Source organism: Peromyscus maniculatus, chromosome 4, assembly GCF_049852395.1.
Source record: "Peromyscus maniculatus bairdii isolate BWxNUB_F1_BW_parent chromosome 4, HU_Pman_BW_mat_3.1, whole genome shotgun sequence".
Taxonomy (NCBI): Eukaryota; Metazoa; Chordata; class Mammalia; order Rodentia; family Cricetidae; genus Peromyscus; species Peromyscus maniculatus.
In genome coordinates, this window is record NC_134855.1 from 14,002,218 (window position 1) to 14,026,802 (window position 24,585).

The following is a 24,585-nucleotide window of genomic DNA, read 5'->3' on the forward strand; positions in this document are numbered from 1 at the left end:
CCTCCCAAGTGCTGGGATTAAAGGCGTGCGCCACCACCGCACGGTTATTTTTTTTTTTTAATGCAGTAAATGAGCATTAAAAAAAAAAAAAAAAAAAAACTACAGGTCCCCATCCCTGGGGGGCACTACTACAAAGTGGCCACACTCAGAAGAACAACACAGAGCAGGCAAGATGGGTGCCAGGACCCACAAAAAAGGCTGGGCAATGGGAGGTCGATGTTTGATGGACTCAATTTACAAGATGGAATGTTCTGGAGATGGGTGGTGGTGAGGCTGCACCACAGCATGATGTACCAACTGCACTGAGCTGTTGAAATGGTGAGGATGGTAAACTCATGTGTTTTGCATGTTGCCATGGAAATGGGGTGCACAGCTGCAAACTCAGCTCTGTACCAGATGAGCCAGGCTGGCTCTTTAAAAGCCTAATGACATGCAGTTAGTCAACACAAAGAGTGGGGCTATGTTCTCCACTCCGGGTGCAGGAAGGGACTTCCCAGGTGCCCATGCTCACACACACACACACACACACACACACACACACACACACACACACAGAGCCCTCCATCCATGCCCTTCAGCCCAGATCTGTAGAGCACCATGTGAGGACAGGATACCTTGACAGGGTTACAACTTCCCGGTCATCCAGCTCTCCGACAGTCATGCTGTAGAAGGAAACACAGGAGACAGGTTTATGCCAGCGGGGGTTAGGGGTCAGGTACACAGAGCCCGGAGGAAGGGGAGTGGTGCCTGAGCGTACAGTAAGGTCTGTTACGGTTACAGAACAGCCCCATGGTGATCACCCCATGCACTATGCCAACAACATGTAATCATGCATTGCCATACCCCAGATTCAAAAGTCAAACACTGGGGTCAAGGTTCACTGCCCCACACTGACCAGCCACTCCCTAGTGGAGCCTGAGCAGGAAAGGAGTTCAGAACACAGAAGATTCCCAGCCCCTCCCATCAAGAAGTGGAGCCTATTCCTGTCCTTGAAGAGATAAACTGAGGCAGCAGTGCCTGGATGAATTTAAACCTGGCTTCTGACAGGTTGAACTAACGTGCAATATGGTCACTGGTCTAGAGCCTTCCAGCCAGGCGTAGAGGAAGCTCAGTCTACACAGGGAGGCTCCAGGGACGGGCACTTCAGCTGAGGGCCACCCTCAACCACCAGAAATGTGAGAGACCTCAAGGAAGACCCACCGAGCTCTGCACAGTAACCCCAGGGATCTCTGGAGAGTCATCAAAGGTGTGACTGCCTCCCAACACAATGAGTGGGGGACAGAGTGCTCTGCAGCAGTGGAAAACTGACACAAGGGGGAACCTGTGGGAAAGAAGAGCAGGTGGGGGCAGTGTAGTCTAGTGGGAAGCACAGCATAGACAAAGATCAAGGCCAGTCCCACTCAAGGGCATGCATGGCTGTGCAGGAATGCGGAGGAGCAGGCTGCTGGGGAGGGTCAGCTGGCAGGATCTGATTTCAGAAAGCCCACTACCTTCTGTGCTGAAGGATCATTAGCTACTGTAAGGAAAACAGGGCTGAGACAGATGAACAGGCGTGTGGCTGATGCAAGGCCACAGCAGGTCCAGGAACCAGAGCAAAGCCAAGAGATGCCTTCCCAAAAGGCAGACTGACAGGATCTGGGACTGTGGGGATGGAGGGACCTCCAACTTGATCTCCGAGTAGAAGACAAAAAACCTAGCACTCAGTAGGCTGCTGGGGAGGTGGGTGGGGAACAGGAACTGTTCTTGGGGCTACCCAGGCAGGTACAGAAGGGAGGATGAGGCTGAAGCCAGAGAAAACAATAGTGTTCCTGGACAACACAGACCCTTTAGAGACAACAGGCAGCAGCTGAGGTTTCCTGTGTAACCTAGGGTAGGACAAGACCCACCCATGTAGAGGTACAGGCAGAGGCCACAAGGCATCATGAAACAGAATGTTCATCCAACCAGTAATATCCCCCATGCACAGATATACACACATTTGACACATTCACACATACAAACATCACACACACACACAAAACATCCACTCACCTTGTCACAGGTCCTGGGTCTCCCAATATCTGGCTTCTGTGGCTCAGGAACCCATAGCTGTGGAAAGGATGTACACAGACTTGAGACTGGCTGGCTCCACCTCCCTCTAAAATGCACCACTGTACCCAGTGAGCACAGACGTTCCCATGGGGATGCAAGGCCAGGTGACAGGACTAAGCAAGCTCACCCTGCTGGAAGAAGAGGTGGCAAGAAGGGCCCTGGGGACAAGGCCTGCATCTGGACACCTGAAGCAGCTGCAGACAGCCCCAAGACCGCATCAGGGACTACTGCCTGGCTGTGTATGCAGAAGCCTCGGTAGACATGGCAGTATCTTTACTCTGTGAGTGTTCACAGACCGTCTGCATCTAGAGAGGGCTGCAGTCCAGACCCCAGGCCTGCCTTCCTCTCCTTCTCCAGGTCCACCTTCACAGCTAGGGCCATATGACTGGGCATCCAGCCCCATTTGTGGAATCAGAGAGGGACATCTGTCCTGCAACCGAGCCTGCCCTATGGGGACAAGCAAAAGCTGGACATGCGCCTGTGTGAATGGCCAAGAGCACCCTCGTCACTGCCGTGGTAGTGGGGATGCCCACAGCTCAGGGTCCCCATCAGGGTCTCAGGAGCTGTTCCTCACCAGCCTGGATTCTTACCCAAAGAAGACCAAGGCAAGCACTGTAAGGGGAAGGATTCCGAGGTGAAGTGAGTTGCATTTTGGTCTTCCTGAAAAACAGCAGCACAGGATCCAGTTACTCACCCCCTTCCTGGACCAGACTCCCCTCCAGGCCTCTCCTGAGACTCAGAGGTCATCCTGAGCACCACAGCCACCACTGTGCCCTATCTCAGGCAGCCCCAATCCCAGCTGGAGCGCCAGCCCCGCTGAGCACTCAGAGGGTAAAGAAGGTTGTTCACTTCCTGCTCAGGACTCCAGCTGCTCCCTTGGCCCTCAAGGTCCCTTGGGCCCCCAAGTCCTCAGGCCACTGAGCACCCCTTCCTGTGGTAAACTGAAATGAACCAAAGCAAATACTTCAGGGTCACTGCTCCCTCTGGCCCCTGTATGCTCACACCACAGGGACAGCAATTGGTCTGTTCTAGTGACATTTTCTCATGCTGGGGTTGAAACCCATGGCTGGTGAGTGTTAGGTAAGTGCTCCACCACTGGACTATGCCCCTAATGCCTCAGCTGATTTTCATGTCTCTAGAAGTTATGTGTTCTCATAATCAAGTTCAAATAGTCCTAAAGACACGTATGTAAACAGACTCATGTGTGGGCTCTGGAGAAAGAGCTCAGTGGGTAAGGTTTTGTCACAGCCACACAAGCATGAGGTCCTCAGTTCAGATCCCAGAACCCATGTAAATCCAGACATGTGAATTCCCAGCACTCCTGTGAGGAGAGGGGAGGGGGTAATGGGGGGGTCCCTGGAAGCTCTCGGGCCAGCTAGCCTGCACACGGTGAGGATCAACAGAGAGACCCTGTCTCAAACAAGGTGAAAGGCAAGGACTGACACCACGGTTGTCCTCTGACCTCACATGCACACCCACACTCACACGCTGTGCTCCTAAAGGTTTATATCCAGAAAGGCTTACCTCTCCCTGCCCCAGTCCGTTACTTTCCCCTCTGGACCACTTGATGCGGTACTCTGTTTATTTATTTAATTAATTAATTGTATGTGTTTATCTTAGTTTTTTTCTTGGTTTTTTTGAGACAGTGTTTCTCTGTGTGGTCTTGGCTGTCCTAGAATTGCTCTACAGACCAGGCTGGCCTCAAACTTAGAGATCTACCTGCCTCTGCCTCCTGAGTGCTGGGATTAAGGGCATGCGCCACCAACAACCCTAAAAACTTATTCTGAGGCATAATTTATATCTACTAAAATATGTCCATTTTAGATATTGCTTGATAATGTTTGAACAAGGAACCCCCCTTGCTGTATATACCCCCACATTCCCCTCCTCATCTACATAGGAGCCAGGAGACACTTGTGCCCTCAGCCTGGCTGTTTATATAACACGATTCTGTCAAGAGTCACCACAGGGTCATGAGTGAATTTTATTTTTTATTGCTTTTTTTTAAATGCCCCAATAGTTTCAGCCATTTAAGAAAATACATCTTCCTGTCACATCATTCTAGCATTCATCAGGAATTACGTGGTGGGAGCTGGAAAGACTGCTCAGGAGTTAAGCACACTTGCTGCACAATCACAAGGACCTGAGTTGGGATCCTAGTATCCATGTAACACAACAGGCATTCCAGGAATGAAAGTCTGTGACCAGGACTCTTGAGTGAGCGTCGTGGTGGTGGTGGTGGTGGTGGTGGATCAAAGAGGCTTGCTGACTTCCAGCCTGACTGAGGAAACTGAGCCTCAGCTTCAGAGAGAGACCTTACCTCAAAGGAACAGGTAGAGTGATAAAGGAGAATGCCTGCCTGGTGCCTTCTTCTGGCCTCTGTACTCACACTCCTGGGTGTTCGTGTGTGTGTGTGTGTGTATGTGTGTGTGTGTGTGTGTGTGTGTGTGTGTGTGTATGTGTGTGTTTACAAACACTGGCTCAAAGTCCCAGCCTGGATAGTGGGGACTCATGAGGCCCCCCTTCTATCTAAGGAGCTGTTGGTAACTCCCAGCTGCTGGGGAGGGAAGAGTCCGTTTTCTTCAGGAATGCAGCCTCTCAGAAGCTACTCATGCTCCAGTAGATGCCCCACACCCAATCACATGCAGGTGGCATTAAGTGCAATCAGTGGGTTAAAAAAAAATCACAAGAAGTCATGAGGGAAATGTGTGGAGGAATAGAGGAGGAGATAGAGGAGAGGGATATAGGGTAGATTTGATCAAAACAAATCTATGCATGTATGAAATTCTTTTTTTTTTTTTTTTTTTTGGTTTTTCGAGACAGGGTTTCTCTGTGTAGCTGTGCGTCTTTCCTGGAACTCACTTGGTAGCTCAGGCTGGCCTCGAACTCACAGAGATCCGCCTGGCTCTGCCTCCCGAGTGCTGGGATTAAAGGCATGCGCCAGCTTTTTTTTTTTTTTTTTTTTTTTTTTTGCTTTTGGTTTTTCAAGACAGGGTTTGAAATTCTTAAATAATAAACAGTAAATCTAAAAAAAGGAAAAAATACTTTTAATCAAGGTGGAGAGATGGCTCATCCATTCAGAGGTAGAGAGTTCAATTTCTAACACCCCCATTGGGCAGCTCACAACCTCCTATAATTCTAGCTCTAAGAGGGCCTGCTTATCCCACTGGCCTCCCCAGGAACCTGTGCACACACCCATACATATTCAGGTATTTTAAAATAGTAAAAATGAAATCGTTTTTAAACACACACACACACACACACACACACACACACACACACACACAGAGCTACACATGTGAATCCATTTCTGGACTCTACATCCAGTCCTGCAGCTGTGGGTCTACCCTAACTCCAGCCCACACTGACAACTGTGCTGTGTAACACACCTTGAGAGTACAAGTCCTCAAGTTGTGTTTTTATTTTTCAAAACTGTTCTAGCTATTCTGTGACCTTTGGATTTCCATTGAAATTTTTTAATCAGTTTGTTGATTTCTATAAAAATTCTTCTGGAGTTTTACTTGGCATCATGTACACTTCAACCACCAGCCTAGGCAGAGGACAGCTTAGCAGCTTGTCTGCCCATCCATTCATGTGGTATCTATGTCTTCATTTCTGTAAGCAATATTTAACTGTATGGGCTTTAGTGCAAATTGGATAAATTTGTAGCTAAGTACTTCATGTTTTCAGATGGTACTGAAAACAGTGTGTTTTATTTTGATATTTAATGTATTTTTAAACATATTTTAGTAATATAACCAATTTAGACATTGCCTTTGGTTCCTGAAACCTTGTTCAGCTGACTTCATTGCTGAGCCTATAACATGTAAAGAAATGAGACAGGAATACAGAAGTACAAAGGATCAGGGGAAACTGAGGCCACACCACAGAGAAGGGAAGGAACAGTCAGGAGCCTGAAGAGAAGAAACCCAAGCAAGCAAACAGTGGGTTCACAGGTTAAGACTCAAGGGATATGCTTTTCCTAATTTGTTGTATTGAATTTAAAAGAAATAGATTTGAAAAGCAGTAATAACACAGTGCAATATATATATATGAACATTCATGACACTGAGACCACAGGTAAATATTTATGATGAAATTAACAAAGAAAGTGGAAATGGATGCAGACAAAAGAAAAATGGATGTGGATGGCTACAGCCCAGTTAACAGTCCAAGAGGGACAAAGACTTAGGATCAAGAAGACAAAAAAGTCTCCAAAGAACATATAAGCTCCAGTCTGATGCCACTACAAACAGAAACAGAAGAAAATTAAGTCCCAGATGAGTAGCATAACAGGTCCCCAGACCTTAGCACAACTGACTCTATGATGGAAGAACCATTCAAGTCATAAAACTCAGCACATACACAACACCATCTGCCAAACCCAAAACAAAGACCTAATCCATCAAAGTCCGTAGTTCTGGGAAAGTCTCTAAATGTACTAGCCTTTCACTTTGACTTCTGTAGTTCCACAACGGCCTATCTGTTCTTGTTAACTGAAGGATGTCAGTCCAGAACATGTTTTTTGTGCATAAAAGCTCAGCCTGGCATAGGATCGGTACTATACTAGAATCTCAGACACCCAGAGTAGTTGCCTGCTGGCTAATAAAGAACTTCCATTGGCTTAAACCCATTTCCGAGCAGTCTTCTTTGGTGGACACCCTGCAATAAGTGGAAGGAAGCAGCCAGTAAAGATTAGAGCAGAACTCAGCAAACCAGAAAGAAACAAAGATAAAGTAAAACACACCAAAGCTTAATTCTTTAAAAAAAACTAATAAAATCAGGAAAACTTTAGCTGATAGGATACTGACTAACGTCTAAAACCAAAATGAAAGAATAGCATCAACACAAATAGAAAATGCTCAGAAGAAAACATGAGTCTGCATCTCTATAACACTGATTGAAGCCAAGATGCCCCTGTGACCCCAGATGCATCATCAGAAAGGGGGAAGATAATTGCAATCAACAAGGACTTGGAATGTTCAGACTCCAGCAACAAAATATACTGTAGGTGGACAGGAAGGATACCTAAGTAATATATCTGCTTTCATACACACCTTATGTGTATTTAAAATATATGAAGAGCTGGGCATGGTAGTCCAGGCCATTAATCCCAAAATTCAGGAGTTAGAAGCCTGTAGATCTCTAAGAGTTAAGGGTCATCCTGGTCTACTTAGCAAGTCCCAGAAAAGCTAGGACTACACAGAGAGGCCCTATCTCAAATTGTGTGTGTGTGTGTGTGTGTGTGTGTGTGTGTGTGTGTGTGTGTGTGTGTGTGGAGAACTGTCAAAACTAAAAAAGCACCAACAGTAATCAACAGTAATACCTTAACTTCTTTAAAAGGAAAAAAAAAAAAGACTATCAGGCATTTTACCAAAGAAACACATGCTGCTCAGCAATGCTTGCTCTGAGGGAAGCACAAACCAAAACCACAGGAACAGCTGGGTTACTGTGAGTTGCAGACTAGCCAGGGCCATGAAGTTGTGTTGTTTTGTTTAGGCAGCACTATTCTTGTATGACATGGATGGCTGGTGAGCACTCATTAGAATAATACCTTCTAATATTTCTCTCAGAAACATGTGCTAGTTTATAATTTGTTTCTGAAGTTGGAGGGATGTTAATCTGAGTATTCCATTGTTGCAACAGGTCTCGACCCCACAGGTTCATAGCTATGTCAGCCACATATGGTTTTAATTTTCCTCTCTGTCCTTCTGGACCTATACATTCCAGCCATCTTGCACTCTGTTTCACTCGAGATAATATCCCAATTCCTAACAGTTGAACATTTACCTCCTGAAGAGGCCAAGTTGGATGCCAGAATTCTGGTGCAATTATGGTAATGTCCGCACCTGTGTCTACCAGACCAGACAACAAAACACCATTTATTTTTATTGTTAGTTTTGGTCTTTGTTCATTTTTTGCCAAAAAATTTTCTTTATGTTTTTTTCCTGAATTTCCTATTCTTTCTGTTTCATCATCCCAACCAACATGATTTATTCCAATGGGCATTTGGTTATTTAGTTGCTTTGAGTAGGGATTTCCTCTACAACTGCAGGAAAGGTTTGAACTGGATTTACTGTGAGGGCCTGCCTGAGGCCCTTCTGGGAGTTTCCTGAAGCCCGAGGCAAAGGATTACCCTGTCTGTCCCTTGTTGATCTATAACGAAAAGCATGGATCACTTTTTCTACATGGAATGAAGAGGTGGTAAGCACATTCAGCCATGTTCTGGATAAGCAAGTCACCTCAGGGCATGATCATTGCCAAGATGTTCAATAAACCATCTTATGAAGCACTGGGGAGACCCATGGCACAGAGGAAGACACAGCATGTAGGCACTTGCCAGAACTCCTGGTTGGTCAGATCTCTAGGAGCCAGCACTTTCTAAGAAGCAGTTCCACACAGCAGCCATGCCAGCAAGCTCACCAGCCACCACTGTGTCTAATCTCCAGGCTTATGTTGTTTGGTGGGAGCCCTCTCTACCTCCAGCACTCTGCATCAGTTTCTGGGGCTGGACCTCCCCTGCACTAGCTCTTCTCATGACACACTGGTTCCCGGATTTGCACACACTAGGCCTCTAAGTTAACTATATGGAGTCTCCTATCTCCAAGCCTACCTCTTAATCCTGCTCACTGTGACAGGCATACTTCCTGGTACCTGGCTTGATAATACCGACTAGTGTTCAACAAATTTCACTGGGTGGATGAATAGAGACTTAATAATGTAGTTAGCCTAAGAACAGGCACTAATTTGTCAAGTTCCTCAAAAACCCTGAACATTTTAATCTTTAAGACATCTGTCTCAGGTCCAGGCATGGACCAGATCTTGAACTGGGGCCTCAAGGGTATGGACACCCACTGAAGAGTTCCAGGTCCTCTGAGGGTCCAGAATGAGTGAAATGATGAGTCTCTGACCTGAGAACAGCAGTGCAGCCCAAGGGCAGAAGGAACTTGGAACTGGCCTGCTCATTATCTTGACTAGAGACTGTGTCACAGGGGCCAAAAGTCATCAAATTGTATACACTGTGTGTTTTACTATATAATAACTGTTAACATTTGCTGGGAAGGAAAAGATAACACCAGAAGGACAGTGGTAGGGGGATAAAAAAGGACAGAGAACATCCCAGGAAAGCATTCCCAATAACAGAAGCAGGGGTTGCAGTTAAATCACCCCAACTCCATTCACCCTTCCCATGTCTCTCCAAACCTGTCTTTCCTTGGGAAAAAAAAAAAAAAAAGAGCAACTAACTCTCTCCCAATCCAAAGACTGAATCAATACTAACACTGTGGTTGTCAGAATCAGGTGTGTCCTGCTCTGAGTCACTCCATATTATATAAATCAGGTTTTTTATTTCATCCTATGCTTTGCCCTAAGAGGTTGCATCATCTATCCAGCATAGAATGATAGATGACTTATTCCTGGAAACAAAAAGGGAGTCACCCTATGAGGTTATGGGTGTCAGTTGAGACTATAGGGTCTTATGGGCATATTATAACCAAACGTACAGGGATAAAGCTGTAAAACTTTTAAAAAGCCACTAACTTGTAAGCTGTTAAAGATAACTAAGACATGCAAGTTAATGCTCAGTATCCTTTATAAATGACCAAATTCTTTTACCCTCAGAATCATGTTCCCAGTCGTGCTAAGTACAAATGTAAGTCATTTACAAGCTTGATTTAGCTTCCTGTATATGTTTTCAAGGTTGAGCCTAAAACAAGTAACTAAAAATGAGTAAAGTTTGTTTAAAATCAGGCATAATTAATACATGGTTCTCAAACTCTTCAGAGGTCTGCTGAATATGGCATTTAAAGTATTTAATGAAAAAAACCTTTCAGTGTAGACAGAAATACCCGCTCCTAGAGACTATTCCAGGATTGCCAAAGAAAACGTGGGGCACATACAACTCCACCTATATTATGGTTACCCTAACCAGTAGGCAAAGAAATGCCCCAGTTCCTGGCCCACCACCAGGGCCCTGCCCAAACTGTGGACACTAGTTGACTTCTCTACTCTGCCTCACCAAAATATGTCAGTGTTCCTATGTCCTCATCTACAGGAAAATTTCTAAGACCTCCTGAGTCTGGTAGCTGAAGACACATGCTATCCTGTGCAGCAGCTACAGAGGCAACATTGTCCTGTGTGATAGTCCAAGACCTATGACCTCCGTCCCCCAACAAGGCCAGTGAGACTATGGATGAAGGAACTCTGCCCAGCCTGAGCATGGCAAACAGGGCTCTGGCAGGCCTGGCCTTCTCCCCCATTCCCTATGTCTTGATTAAAAAACAAAAACAAAAACAAAAACAAAAACAAAAAAAAAAAAACTGTTACATTACATTCCTAAAGCTAGCCACCAAGGTCTATTCCCTTATTTGGCTACTTCCTCTTCCTGATGCTGACTACCAAGGTCCAGCTATCAAAGTATTGAAACCCAACAATCAAAAGCCCCCTTTGGCTCATCTAGTTCGCGTAAGCATTGCAGTACAGAAGGAATGGTATCCTGGCAGTCAGGAATACCACAAAGTCACCATAAGCTAGCAGCTTACATCCTGCTCCAGGGAGAGGTTCCCCAACGCAAGTGTTACAGCTCTGTCCCAGCAACAACTCTGCTCGGCTAGGGAAGTTTCTCCTGTGAAAGTCTTCCAGTTCTGCTTGGTTTCACTCTGCTCTGGGGAAAGTTGTTACACTTGGGCTCCAGCAAAAACGTCACACCACACAACAAACCTCACTCAAGGGATTTATCAGGAAGAAAGATCCCAACAGGGTGGCTGCCTCAGATGCGAAACAGCAGCAAACTGAACAGGGTACAGACCTTATATAGGATTTCTTGGGAGGCAGAGCTTTCCAGGGTGGATTGAGAATGGTGGATTTTAGTGGTCTGATTCTGGGGCAAACTCAGGGATTGGTGGCATTTCATGCTCAAGGACCTCAGGGACTGGTGGGATTTTGCAGCCTGACTCTGAAGAGAGCTCAAGGATTGTTGTGATTTCAAGCCCTTGTCCTAGGGTCAAGTCAGGGTATTTTTCCTTGGCCCTTTTCACCCTACAGTTAGCTTGTCCAATTTAAACAACTCATCCTAACATGGGATTTCCATTTTTATCTTTATGAGTCACCATTTGCCAAGGGTCATGTGTGTCTCCTCTCCATCTAGAGGCAGTTCTCCCCACCCCCAGGACAAATACCCCTGCCCCCTCTTCCTTGTTCCCTTCCCCTTCTCCCTCATCCTCTGTCTCCTGTCTTTGTCTCTTATTCCCTGCCCTCTGTCCCTCTGAGACAAATAAATTTCCTTTGTGCTGAGAACTTGGTCTTGGGGTTCTGAATTTATACAGATCCCTTCACATGGTGCTGTGACTTGGGTATCAGCCTACAGGAATCCTGCCCCCCTTAGACCTGCACATTCAGACCTTCAGCCACCGGCCTTCTCCTTCCAACAATGTCTAGTTGGTGAGTTTTCCCCTAAACTCCTTACATTCCCACACTACCCAAAAGCACATTCTGTTCAGTTTGGTGTGGTTGGCACGCTCTCCTTCCCTTTTGGTGGTTTCACTGCCAAACTCCAGAGCCTTTCCCCCTCTGATAACCCATGGATAGAGCCAATATTCTTGCTCAGACACATTGTGGTCACTCTCTTGGAGACAGAGTCTGGGTGATGACCCCCTATATAAGCCCCTCAAGGGACAAGAGTGGCCAGGCCCCTCCCCTGAGGACCTCCAACAGTCAAGTTCCGCCCAGAAAACACTTTAACTGCCCTAACAGCCAGACCCAGCCCCCACCTTACAGAATAAAAAGCCCAAGCTCTGGAGTTGAAATCCCACCAATCCCCACCCTGGAAATCTCCACCTTCAAAAGCTCTGCCCTCCAAGAAATGCTATATAAACCCTGCCCTCTCCTCAGTTCTCTGTTCCTTCTTGCCCGAGCAGAGGCAGCCACCCTCCTGGGTTCTTCCACACCAATAAATCTCTTATGTGAGGTTTGTTGTGCAGTGTGACTTTGTGGTATCATTTGGCTCTCAACTGTCAAGACACATTTCCCCACAGAGCTGTAACACTTACACCCACCCTATCAGAGATCTCTGTTCTTCACCTTTTGAGAGACATGAGGACACTCTATCTCTTGATTTTTGGCTCACCAGCCTTCACTGAGGATGGAAGTTCTTTCTCCCCACACACACAAAAAAACTCATTATTAGTGGTACACTTTAGCATCCAACAATAACTCTGGAGCCTGAAGGTATCTCCGCTTTCCCTTCTGTCTGCTACGAGCCCTCTGTGCGGCTCGTAGACTCTCTGAAATTTTCCAAACTCTTCTGTAAGCCTTTACTCCATGTCATGTCCTATTTACCCCTCCACACTGCAGGAACACTGACTGCCAGCCACTCTGTGCCCGCCAGCTGCTGCCCATGCAGCCAGCCCTGCCCCCTGCCCTGCAGCCCCTGCTGCTGTGGAGCCCACCTGAGCCTTCAGCTTCAGCATAGGCACGGATGCCACAGTCCATGCACCTCAGGACCGATTTATGGAGGCCGCTGTTACAGTCTCCGCTGCCCATAGCTCCCAAAGCCCCCCCTTCCTTTCAGCCCACCTGAGCTCTGGTAAAGATCCAACAGCCCCCCTCCTTCTCCTGCCCCTCTGCAGCCCAGCACACTCACTCCCTGGTTGGCCCTGCCCACTCTGCAAGGCCCAGTCCAACGTGACCTGGGGGGAGGAGTCTACACACAAGTGGCCCCCCTCTAACTCTCCAACACTCCTTAACAACCAACAACCCAAAGGAACCAATGTCTTCTCTCCCCTCCCATGAGGCCTCCTCCCCCAGCCCTCTCACACACATAGGGTCCTCTAGCTACTTCTTTCCACACTTTTTATATGACGACAGCTCCCTCCTGTCAGATGGCCACATCAGACTGACTCCTCTATCTCCAGGAAAGACTCTAACTGTGCTGACATGACAGCCTGCCAAGCTGCCCTTTCACCCCACGTTTACGACTCGTCACACTTTTATGACTCATCCCATTTCACTCCAGACCACCCTACTACATAACCCAGGTAACAACACACCCAAGCCTCCTTCAACACCAGATGCCCTCTTAATGCCCCCCACCTCCCACTTTGCATATTTATTTTCACTAATGGTGCCTGTTCTCTCAAGTTCACCCATTCCCCACAAATCTTATCTCTTTTCACATTTCTACTTTTCATCTGCCCAAATAATTGCCAAACATCCACTGCCAATTGACTCCCCTAAATTCATCAACTATCCAGACATTCTCAAACATCAAACACTCTACATAAATCCTATACTCACAATTACAAGACATAACCCAAGCCTTCTCTCTTCTCTCTCTCTCTCTCTCTCTCTCTCTCTCTCTCTCTCTCTCTCTCTCTCTCTCTCTCTCTCTCCCCAAACTCTCTGTATACCAGAAGAGGGCACCAGATCTCATTACAGATGGCTGTGAGCCACCATGTGGTTGCTGGGAATTGAACTCAGGACCTCTGGAAGAATAGCCAATGCTCTTAACCTCTGAGCCATGTCTCCAGGCTGCCAAACTCTCACTTAGGTCAAGGTCACCAACAAACTCCTCAACTTCACTAACCCCTCCTTCAGTGCCTCCCACTGCTTTCTTTGTCCTCTCTTCAATGTCCTCCATCAGTCACAGTCCCTCTCCTGCAGATACCCCAGCCCCACCCCACTAACTGCTTGTCCCTTGACAATCCAAGTCCCCCTTTGGGAACCAAAGCCAAGTTCTCTCAACCTTTCCACACCAACCCCAAAACCCTGTCACAGACTGTCCCTTTCACCATTTGTCAAAGGCCCCCCAAATGATCTATGTTCCTAAAATATTTCAATTTCAGAACCCACCTAAACACCCCAAGAAAGACTATTCTGATGCAACAAAAGCCTCTCAAAGTATGTGCTCCCCAACACAACCAGACCCCACTTTCAGAGAACAGTTGCTCCCCAATTAATTTTATATGGCCAATCTAGATTCTCCCGGCTCCTCTCAAGAATTCTCAAACAGACATCAGATAAGTACTGTCAACCAACATCCTGTTTTCCTGCCTATTGTCTCTTCCTAAGGGTGGAATCTCTCCCCATTTGTCTAGTCTTGGCACTCCCCATCCCACTACAAGGCCCATGAACCTAAAAATTTCAAATGTATATCCAAGATAACTTTTTTCTAAATTCCTTAACCTTACCTCTGTTCCTAGTTTATCTGTACCAACAGACTTCAAATCAACTACAGACCACTCTAGCAACTCCAATGCCAGGTACAGATGTTTCCTCAAAATCTACATCCTGATGTAGCCTCACAGACTTCACTTTCCTAGCCTCAGATGGTCCCACATAACCTGGATATTGACTTACACAGCCTTCTCTTCCTGGCCTTGACCAACAACTCAGCTTCCTTGGGTCCCCTCAACAGTGCACAAATATCAGCAGGAAGTAGGTAGAGAGAATGATGCCCACTTACCCAACACCCAGCAACCCAATAATAAAACAGATAGTTGGAAATGAGCCAGGCAGTGGTGGTGCATGCCTTTAATCCCAGTACTCGGGAGGCAGAGGCAGGGGGATCTCTGTGAGTTCGAGGTCTACAGATTGAGATCTAGGACAAGCACCAAAATGACATAGAGAAACCCTGTCTTGAAAAAAATAGGTGGGAATAAGGGATTCTAGCCAGCCTGAGCATGGCAAGCATGGCTCTAGCTGATAGAAATTCCAACCATGCCCCATGGTCATGCACATCTGGCAGGACACTTAGTCAGATCTGCCTAGTCATTTCCAGGGCATAAGTCCTGCATGACCCATGACCCATAGTTACATGGTCACGTAGTTGCACGGACCACGTGACCTATGCGCATGAGTAGAACAGCCACAGGGGCCTGTGTGCACAGGTGTGTCCTGGCCTTTATAAGGCGGGTCCCATGTTCCCCTGCCCTCTTTTGCACATGTCCTTCCACAGGCCTGATCACCTCTATCCCTTTCTCTTTGTCTTGATAAAACTCTGGTAGTAGATTCTGTCAGGTGTCCTGACTTTTCCCTGGGGCAAGAGCGCCACAAAAAAACATCACTAGCACACCTTGCCCTTCTCTCCATTCTGCCTTGATAAAAACCATTAGATTACATTCCTGTAGCTGGCCCCCAAGGTCTGTTCCCTTATTTGGCCACTTCCTCCTCCTGAGGCTGACTACCAAGGTACAGTTATCAAAATATTTTAGTCCAGCTATCAAAAGCCCCTTTTGGCTCAACTAATTAACATGCCCAATTAAAATTAAACACCTCATCCTCACACAGAGCTTCCCCTTTTACCTTTCTAAGCCACCTCTTGCCTATGGGCCACATTTGTCTCCTCTATCCAGAGGCAGTCAGTGCTTTGTTCCTCTAGGACAAATACCCCTTCTCTCTCTCCCTTGCCCCTTCCCCCTTCTCCTTCCTCATCTACCTCCTGTTGTTGTCTCTTATTCCCTGCCATTTGTCCCTCAGGGGTAAAGAAATCTCCTTTGTGCTGAGAACTTGGTTTTAGGGGTCCTGAGCCAATACAGATCCCTTCAGTGGGAACCTAGGGCAACCCAGGTAGCTGTAAATTTCTGTCATTTTAATTGATACATAATGCAGTTGGATTATACTTCCTGCTATAATATATTTTTCTAGGATCTCTGATGGTATTGAAGGTTAACTGTAGCTTTGTTAGCTTGGCAGCAGCAAGGAAACAGCTCCTTCCCCAAGGCTGCAGCTGCCTTGTCTGTTCATTTCATATGTAAAATCCGGCCTCATTCTCTCTAGAGCTACTAGGTCTCCAGTTGAAAAAGACAGTTTACCTGCTGACAGAATTCACTCTAAAAAAGATAAAATCAAAAATGAGTTTCAATGTAATGTTTACACTTTATCTAAAAGAACTTGCTTTATAATGACTGTTCTCAGTACTCAACTACCTGTGTCTTTTGTAAATGATTGAATAGAAGGAAAAGGTTACAAGTTTATGTGCATTTTGATGGTCTAAGAAAATGTTTTAAGGTTTGTAAATGCAACATGTAAAGGTCTGAGGATGTAAACGCTTAAGTAAGTTATGAGGGTCTAAGAAGGTGATTTAAAGTGTGTAAATGCAAGTTGTAAAGGTCTAGAGTGATTTAAAGTAAGTGAAAAATATTTCAGATTCCTTGCCTTCTTTCTATAGTACTCTTATATTAAACTTCAAATGTACAGAGTTTTAACATTAATCGGTGGAGTTCTGATAAGCGATTAATCTAATTCTGGTAAAGCACTGACTGCTATTATCATAGTCACAAGCTCAAAAATTTAAAATTCCTTTGGCTGTCTCCTAAGTATAGACTTGAAAGTGCTTCTCCTCATGCTGAAAACATCTCTGTCCAATGTATAAATTCATTTCCCTGCACAGAGAAGAGAGTGTTAATGCATTTAACTCAGAATCATTTCTTTGGGTCCCGAGGCTTTTACTAAGACTCAAAGGTATAAGTCTACAGTTTATTCTTCAATGTAGATTTCAGTATACATTACAAACAGTGGTAATGCTCATGTGTCTAAAATTTTACCTCTTTTTGTAAACTTTAAAAATTCATGTAAGCTTACAAGAGTCACCTGAAGCTTCAGGATCCTCCTCTCACAGGTCACATGGACTCCAGATAACTACTACTGTCAATCAACAGCTCCACCTGCCTATTCCTAAAGGTGGGATCTCCCCCTTACCAGGATGTCCTCCTGAAAATTTCAAATATACAGTCACACTAAAATAAATAAATAAATAAATAAATAAATAAATAAATAAATAAATAAATAAATAAATAAATAATAAATAAAAGTTCCACCTTCTCTCCCTAGTCCGTATCTGTCCAAGCAGATTTCCAATCAAGTGAAGACTGAAAACTGTTCCAAATGAGACAGCCCTAGGTTCTTCTGAAGGAATTCCCAACCAGCATAAGCCACTGCAGCAGACTGCTCCAGGGCTGCCTGCTCTTCACTAGCCCCAGGTGGCCTCAGGACCTGGGCAGCAAGCTTAACAGGTTTCATCCCAGTCTGCAAGCCTTTCTTTCCTGTCCTTTGACCATCATTCCAGCCTTCCTGCCCCACCACAAGGATGCCCCAATTTCAGCTCAGAAGCATTTCTAGAAGAGATTATGCTGTCCCAATCATCCACAAAATGTTACCATAGTAGGTCTTGTGGATAAGGTGGGCAATGGCTAACTGAGGTGCTTATTAACATATCAAAGCAGACTCTAGCCACCAGTCCCTCAGCATTGCAAGCAGCTATTGGAGAGTCTGGCTGCTCTCAGCACTTCTCACCTCCACCCCCTACCCTAAACCTCTCCATCCCTGAGCTTCACTTCCCCCCACCCCCAGCTTCTCTTTCCCATATAACTCAACAATTTTGGCTATGAACTTTCTGGGTTCTTCTCTCTTGGCTACACTTCAGATCTCTCTGTGTCCATTTTTCCCTCTCTCATCTTCTGTCTCTCTTCTCTTCCTCTCTCACTCTCCCCATCACTCTCTCTTCTCATGACCTGGTCTATTCTACTGGCCATGTTCAGTCTGGACTCTTCCAGATGCCTCTGGCTGAACTCTTCCTCATATCTGCAATAAGAACTTTCACCTCAACCATACCTAAGTATAGTCATGTCTTCATTTTCATTCACTACCTATAGGTATTCTGGCACAATTGACTCTTGCCCTTAGCATCATAAAATGGACAAATTTGGCATTTCAACCCCCAAGGTCTGTTACCCACTTATATTAACTTAATTTCAAACCTCATTAAAAAGGAATGAAAATGACCAATTCTGTAGGACCCTCCCCCCCCCCAATTTGAGAAGCTGCTGCCTGCCTGGTCCTTGACCAGACCCTATGCTGATTCCCTGCGGGTTTCCTTCTTCCTGACCGCTCACCGGAGGTTCTTTGTTCGTGTATCCTGCATTTGGTGTAAACAGCTTAGATGCAAGAATGTAGAACATTGGGTGGCAAACTTCTGCCCTCCAGGGTTCCTCCACTGTGCTGTAAGCCTGCATTTAAGGTTTCCTCCCTCTTTCAATAAACAGCATCTGGCATTCTGCTGTGGCAAATGACTAGCTGTTTCTTGTCTCTATTTTTTAATCCACAGCCCCTTGCTCTGACATGGTGAACAGGTAGTAGTAGCACGGGCTCTACCACAACAAATGGAGCTTCTACCGAAATCCAAGAAAGAAGGGACGTCACTGATGGACACCTGAGGAAGGCTGGCCAGCATTTTAAAGAAAAAAGAAAAGGTAAGGGTGAATTGAATTGAAATGGGTGCAGCTAGCTCACAGTCAGTTAATTGGACTGTTGAAGCAAGAAGGGCACTGAAGTTAAGATAGGGCAAGACAGCTAAAGATTTCATGAAAATATAAAAGGAAATTTTCCCAATAGAGAAGAGGGAAGGAAAGGAAATTTCTTGTTAGAAAAGGGAGAAAAGATTTAATCAAGTAAAAAAGGATTTTCCCAGTAAAAAGGGGGAAAATTTTGAAACTAGGCCTAAAGATTTTGGGGCCTTGTAGAGGAAGGATGAAGGGAAGAGAGAAGTCTCTCCTCAGTGTAATGGAGGAAGAAAAGGATCTTTCCAATTTTAGAATTTTCAGGATAGCTGAAACTGAGTTCTTTCTGCCTGCTAGCATAGAGTGGCAGCATCTGAATTATGAAGAGTCGGCAGGTGGGACTACTGCTGGCTGAACAGCAAGCGAGCCCAGAGCTTAAAGTTTTGCTCTTTGCTTAATTTTGGTTTAAATGTTTTTTTTATTTTTCCCTCAGAGTGGGAATAATTCAATATTTAGGATCCCTTCGTGGGAAATGTTTTTCTGTTTTTCCCTTATGGTGGGAATAACTCATTATTAGGTAGTCCCTTCATGGGAGTAGGAAGTTTAAACATGAGTGCTGGGGGCGTGCCCAGCGTGGTGGCGGACAAAGACCGCAGCATTCAGTGTACACGAGATGGCCCAGAGTGGCAGGCCGACAGGTACACGCAGGTGGGAGGCAGAGCTGCGAGGCCAACGAGGGGAATGGACTTGAGGGCTGGCAAGCGAGCAGAGGCCCAGGGAGGGACAGGCATTAAAAGTTTAAACGGGCCCAACTTCTGGTGAAAAATGGTTTCAGTCAGGACATGGAATGTTAAGTCAATGCTGTTTGAATAAAGGATGTTCTGTTCTTTTGATTGTCTTAATAAATGTTTGTATTTTCATGGTAGATAAACTAAAGGAACAGAATTCATAATTTTGAACTATATATTAGTTGTGCTCTTGTCTGTTGATCATTACTGAAAATATGACTCCGCTCTTTAAGTTGTTTTCTAATATAACACCTGAAATGCATTGGGTTGTTAGCTTATTAAATAATGTTGTTGCTAAGATAAACCCATAAAAGATAAAGATAAAGAGGTTACAAAATTATTTTTCCAGTAAATAAAATGCAGGTAAATGTTTAGTCCACATTGTTAATAATTGGCTATTTGTGCTAATGTGTTACTTGGAATCTATTAAAAAATGATCCTTTTTTTTTTTTCTTTTAAAGCCTACAGCACCCGGTATTCCCTCCTTTTTTTTAAGATTTTATAAAAATACTCAAGAGTATTACCTAAAGTTACCTCTTCAAATCCTATAGAGATTGTTTTTAATGCTTTTATAATTGGCATATGTAAAAAGGACCATAGAAATAGAAGCCGGTGATAGAATTGCTCAATTACTATTGCTTTCACATTTTAAATGCAAAATGGAGTCTATATCTAGAACTGGAGGCTTTGGAAGCACAGGAGAAAAGGTGTTTTGACAAACAGTTATCAATGATAAACAGTTTAAATTAAAAATAAAACTATATGGGACTGAGATTGAAAGATTATTGGATTCTGGTGCTGGATATATCTATAATTTCACAAGAATCCTGAGATCCCAACTGGCCTCTACTAGAAGTCAGGAAAATGGAGACTACTACAAGATATTAGAGCTGTAAATAAAACCATGCTTCCCATAGAAGCAACACAGCCTGGTTTGCCTGCCCCTGTGGCAATTCCTAAACATTGACATTTAATTGTGATTGACTTATATTTTATTGGCTGCTAAAGATTAAAAAAAAATTGTTTTTGATGCCTTTTCTAAGTTACAAGAGGTTCTTAGTCTGCTAATTTACAAATAGCCCCAGAAAAGGTACAGCTATTTTTTCCCTATCATTATTTAGGTCATGAATATTTTAGTTTTTTCTCATTCACCTACTGGAGTGTTTTGGCAAACAGGTCTTATTCTATGGGTACATTGCCCAGCTTCTCCAGCAAAAACCATTACTCCTTATCCTCAGGCTGTTGCTCAGATTATATTTAAGGGAATCAGGATCAGTGTTCAAACTTTTGGTAAGGAGTCAGATATTGTGGTGACCCCATATACCCAGTCTCAAATAGCATGGTTGCAAGCTAATGATAATGTTTAGGCCATATTGACATGCTCCATGCAAGGTCAGTTTGATACTCACTACCCCTCCAATGACATGTGTCAATTTTTTAAATTGCATCCTGTTATATTTCCCAAGATAGTACAGATGACTCCAATTTTTCAGGCCCATGTGGTATTTACTGATGGCACTTCACGTGGTTTTGCTGTGGTAATTTCTGGTAACATAGTAAAGAGAATGAAAGTCCAGGGCACTTCCGCCCAGATGGCAGAGGTACAGGCACTATTGCTTGCTTTACAGGTGTTTTCTGATGAGAGTGTAAATATTTATACTGATAGCCAATATGTGGCACATGCCATTATGCCTTTGGAGACAACAGCCTACATACCATCTATTTCTCCCATTCATGATTGCAAGTGCAAGGACTCACTCATATAACCTTTATGCGGGCCATATTAGAGCTCATACCCAATTGCCTGTACCTCTAAGCGATGGTAATCAGAAGGCTTGATGCCATTACTCATATGGCTGTCATATTAATTTGTTCCGCCTTTGAAAAGGCTACTCATTTGCATCAACATTATCATCTTAATGCTGAATCTCTTGGTCATCACACAGGCATAACCTGGGAACAAGCAATCCAGATAGTTAAGTCATGTCCTATTCGTGTTGAATTTTTACCTGTTCCTCCTTTGGGAGTTAATCCTTGAGGACTTTTACCTAATCATGTGTGGCAGATGGCCTTCCTTTGGAAAATTACAATATGTCCATGTGTCTATTGATACATATTCTTCTCTAATTTTTGCCTCTGCCCATTCAGGGGAAAAGATTAAAGATATAAAGAATCATTGTCTTCATGCGTTTGCTTATATGGGAGTGCCAAAATGCATAAAGACTGATAATGGTCCTGCCTACAGCAGTACGGGATTTTCAAAATTCTGCCAAGACTTTTCTATCGTTAATAAGACTGGTATTCCTTATACTCCTCAAGGACAGGCTATAGTAGAATGCTGCCATCATATGCTGCCATCATACCTTAAAAACATATTTCGCTAAAGTAAAAAGTGGGGAGCTAGGGGCTCATCTCTCCTCTCTACATTCTATTCTTTCCCTTATTTTATATATTTTAAATTTTTTATCGGTGGATTCTGCTGGAGTATCCGCTGCAGATAAGCACTGGAGGGCTCCTATTGCAAATCACACTCTGGAGCAATGGAAGGATCTTTCTACTGGCACTTGGAGGAGACCCGATCTGGTGTTGGTGTGGGACCGGGGATCTGTTTATGTCTTTCCACAGGACAATGAGGTTCCTCTTTGGGCTCCTGAGTGCTGTGTGTGCCCTGTGGCTGCTGCTGAATCCCAACATGGCAGAGACCTACTGGGCCTTGTAAAAAACTCTCCCCTTCTGATGCCAATGGGGATTGAGAGCCCAATACGGCCAGCCTTGGCAAGCATTAACGTGAGCCTAGGAACTGTAGCCATATAGTTGGACTCTTCAGAAGGTAATGTACGGTAACTGCTTTTTCAAGTATGTTTGAGAACATGTCACCCAGACACCTTGGAGATTAAGAATAACTCTGAAGGTCACTGACCTCCATTTGTTAACAGTAGCATGTCAGCTAAGCCTTTTCACATTTTGCAACCCTCTTCAAGCTGGTGTAGTACCTACTTTTCAGGAGTGGCTCTGTGCAACTTTTATTGGCCTCCTGAAATTCATCTAGCCTCTTTTGAAGATACCTTAACATTTGTGAACCTGAATGTAGCCATTATGAGACCATTAGTTCTGCTCCTTTTGCTCTCTTTTTTTTGTTGTTGTTGTTGTTGTTGTTTTGTTTTTTGTTTTTTGTTTTTTTCCTTTATGGTTCTTAGTTGTTCTTTTGCAGAGCTGCCAGCTTAAATCATGCTGGGATCACGAAAAATGGTCTTGGTGGTTCGTGTTCCTGGAGCTGTGTCCATTCCAGTGGACCATGGCAGTTAGACACAGATGATGCTCACACGCTCCAGAAGAGAATCTGACATCATTGCTGCCGTTGTTGTTATTGTTATAGCAGTGGTGGCCACTGTTGCTACTGTTTCTGGGATTACTATTTCTTAATTGGTTACTACAGCTAGCACAATGGAGACCCTGGCAGCAAAAGTAGCTACCACAGTCAATTAATCTTTCATTCTATTGGGCATGATAAATTTAATTCAACAGTTATATACATTTTGATTGGCTTTGAAAGTTGTAAATTTATAAACTCAAGTTCCACTTGCTTTTGGGATACCATCTTACGAGGACTCCAATTTACAGTAAGGCTTGTTAAGGAAGGGAATGGCTCAATTGCCTTTAGCCTACTGGCTTATGGGTGGGTTAGGACTTCTGTTGGTCTTTTCTGTGTTGCACAGATTGCAAGCCCAGTGTCACTTTGAGATCTTTGGCAGTAGTTAATTCTACAGCTCATGTGGTTGAGTCTGAATGATAATGAGTATTCAGAGATGGGTAATGCTTGGGGGGTGGTTACCAACCTAAGGCAGAGTGCCTGTGTGGCCTGGGCAGGTGTCTCCATGACGGGTAAGATGACCTGCTGATGTCCCAAGCAATCAAAGTCAGAGGCTCATTTTTTAATAAAAAGGGGGGACCTGTAGGGCCCTGCCCCCCCCCCAATTTGAGAAGCTTGCCGTCCTTGACCAGATGTCCTCCCTATGCTGATTCCCTGCTCCCTCTTTCAATAAACGGCATCTGGCATTCTGCTGTGGCAAATGACTCGCTGTTTCTTGTCTCTATTTTTTAATCCACAGCCCCTCACTTGGACATGGTGAACGGGTTGTAGTAGCACAGGCGCTACCACAACACAATTCAGTATTCTGAATTCTAAATTCTGAAACCCAATTCTATTGTCCTTCTTGATGCCTCCCGAGTTACTTCTTCTTACGCTTTTGGTCTCCCATAACTCACACAATTATCCTCTTCCATGGGACAGAGCTTACATCCTTACCCCAGTGATGGGATTCTACAGTTCCCACAGCACACCTCTTTTGTTGTTCCTGTGCTTCCTTCCTCCTACCCTCTGCCTGGTGCCCTCACGCTTTTCATTTACCTGGGATTCAGCTCAGCTAATGCCGGTTCACTCTGTTATGCTGTGTTTGCTGTCCTAGGAGTTTCTCACATGATGGAAAGCTATTGGGGTCCAGCCTCTAATAGCCTTCGTCCCAGGGGTCCAGAAGAGATGCTACCAATGGCAAGAGTAATCTGAGGGAATGAATCTAAGTACACCAAGCTTCTTCAGTGCATTCACTTTATTCCTCTGAGACAAAATTCTATCTACATGCTTCAATTCTGTTCTCATTCTTAGTTCCTCTCTGTCCCTTCTCCTCCTGTCCTCTTATAGTTCTAAGTTCTTTCTATCTCGTCCTCATCTTCATCTTTGTTCCTCTCTGGGAACCTGTCTAAAACCTTACAAGCAGTAACAACTCTTTTTCCAATACAAGGCAAAGCTTTGAAGTCCTCACAAGAGCAGTGACAGTCAGCTTCATTTGCAACCCAAAGGGGGAGAGAATAAAGGAGGCAGAGCCAAATAAGGCCTCCAATAAGTCAGAAAGGGAATTTATGTGCTCAAAATATATTCTTATAAGTGGTTGGATGAGACATTACGAGTTTATCATAATTGTGCTCAAACTCCAATCTCACAGGTGGTTAGGTAAAAGAGTCTATGAGTCACTAAATAAAACTGTCTTCATTTTTCTGTGTCACTGGTTTCCGGCAGGGTGGGGGGAAAGTACTCTATAGTTAGGTAACTTGCGTCACAGCTTGAAGCACCTGGTATGAAAAAACCCTTTTGTTCACTTTGGCTGTGAGACAAAAGGAGGTTTAAGTTTAATTTGCACAAGAAGCAAAGCTATGTACCTAAGTCCACCTGGCCTAGGTGGTATCTGCCTATGGGAGTTTAACTTATTTCAGGAGACAACGGGTGGTCTGACCAGATGCTCTGTCTGCCACTTACCCTTGGATGCTTTGTCTGGAGCTGGCCCTGGCTTTGAAAGCCTGCTAAAGTGGATAATTGCAGAAGGCAGACATCTAATTCAAATGCTAAAAGGGGGGCAGAAAGCCTGGAAGTAGGGAGCCTT

At 44.7% G+C, this 24,585-nt stretch overlaps 1 protein-coding gene across 5 annotated transcripts in view; it reads right to left on the reverse strand.

Moving 5' to 3' along the window:
• LOC102924132 (histo-blood group ABO system transferase 1) overlaps positions 1–24,585 on the reverse strand; it is a 66,488-nt gene that overhangs the window by 9,424 nt on the left and 32,479 nt on the right. For 3 of the 5 annotated variants that reach the window (XM_076569171.1, XM_076569172.1, XM_076569170.1), the window contains 3 exons: positions 2,682–2,751; positions 2,032–2,088; positions 615–662 (listed from right to left, as the gene is read on the reverse strand). In XM_076569171.1, the coding sequence (XP_076425286.1) occupies positions 615–661 (47 nt within the window). In that variant the 5' untranslated portion in view covers position 662; positions 2,032–2,088; positions 2,682–2,751. Of the gene's footprint in view, positions 1–614; positions 663–2,031; positions 2,089–2,681; positions 2,752–10,897; positions 11,765–12,536; positions 12,763–24,585 lie in introns of those variants that run through there. The other 2 variants (XM_042275084.2, XM_042275090.2) reach the window with 2 other exon arrangements.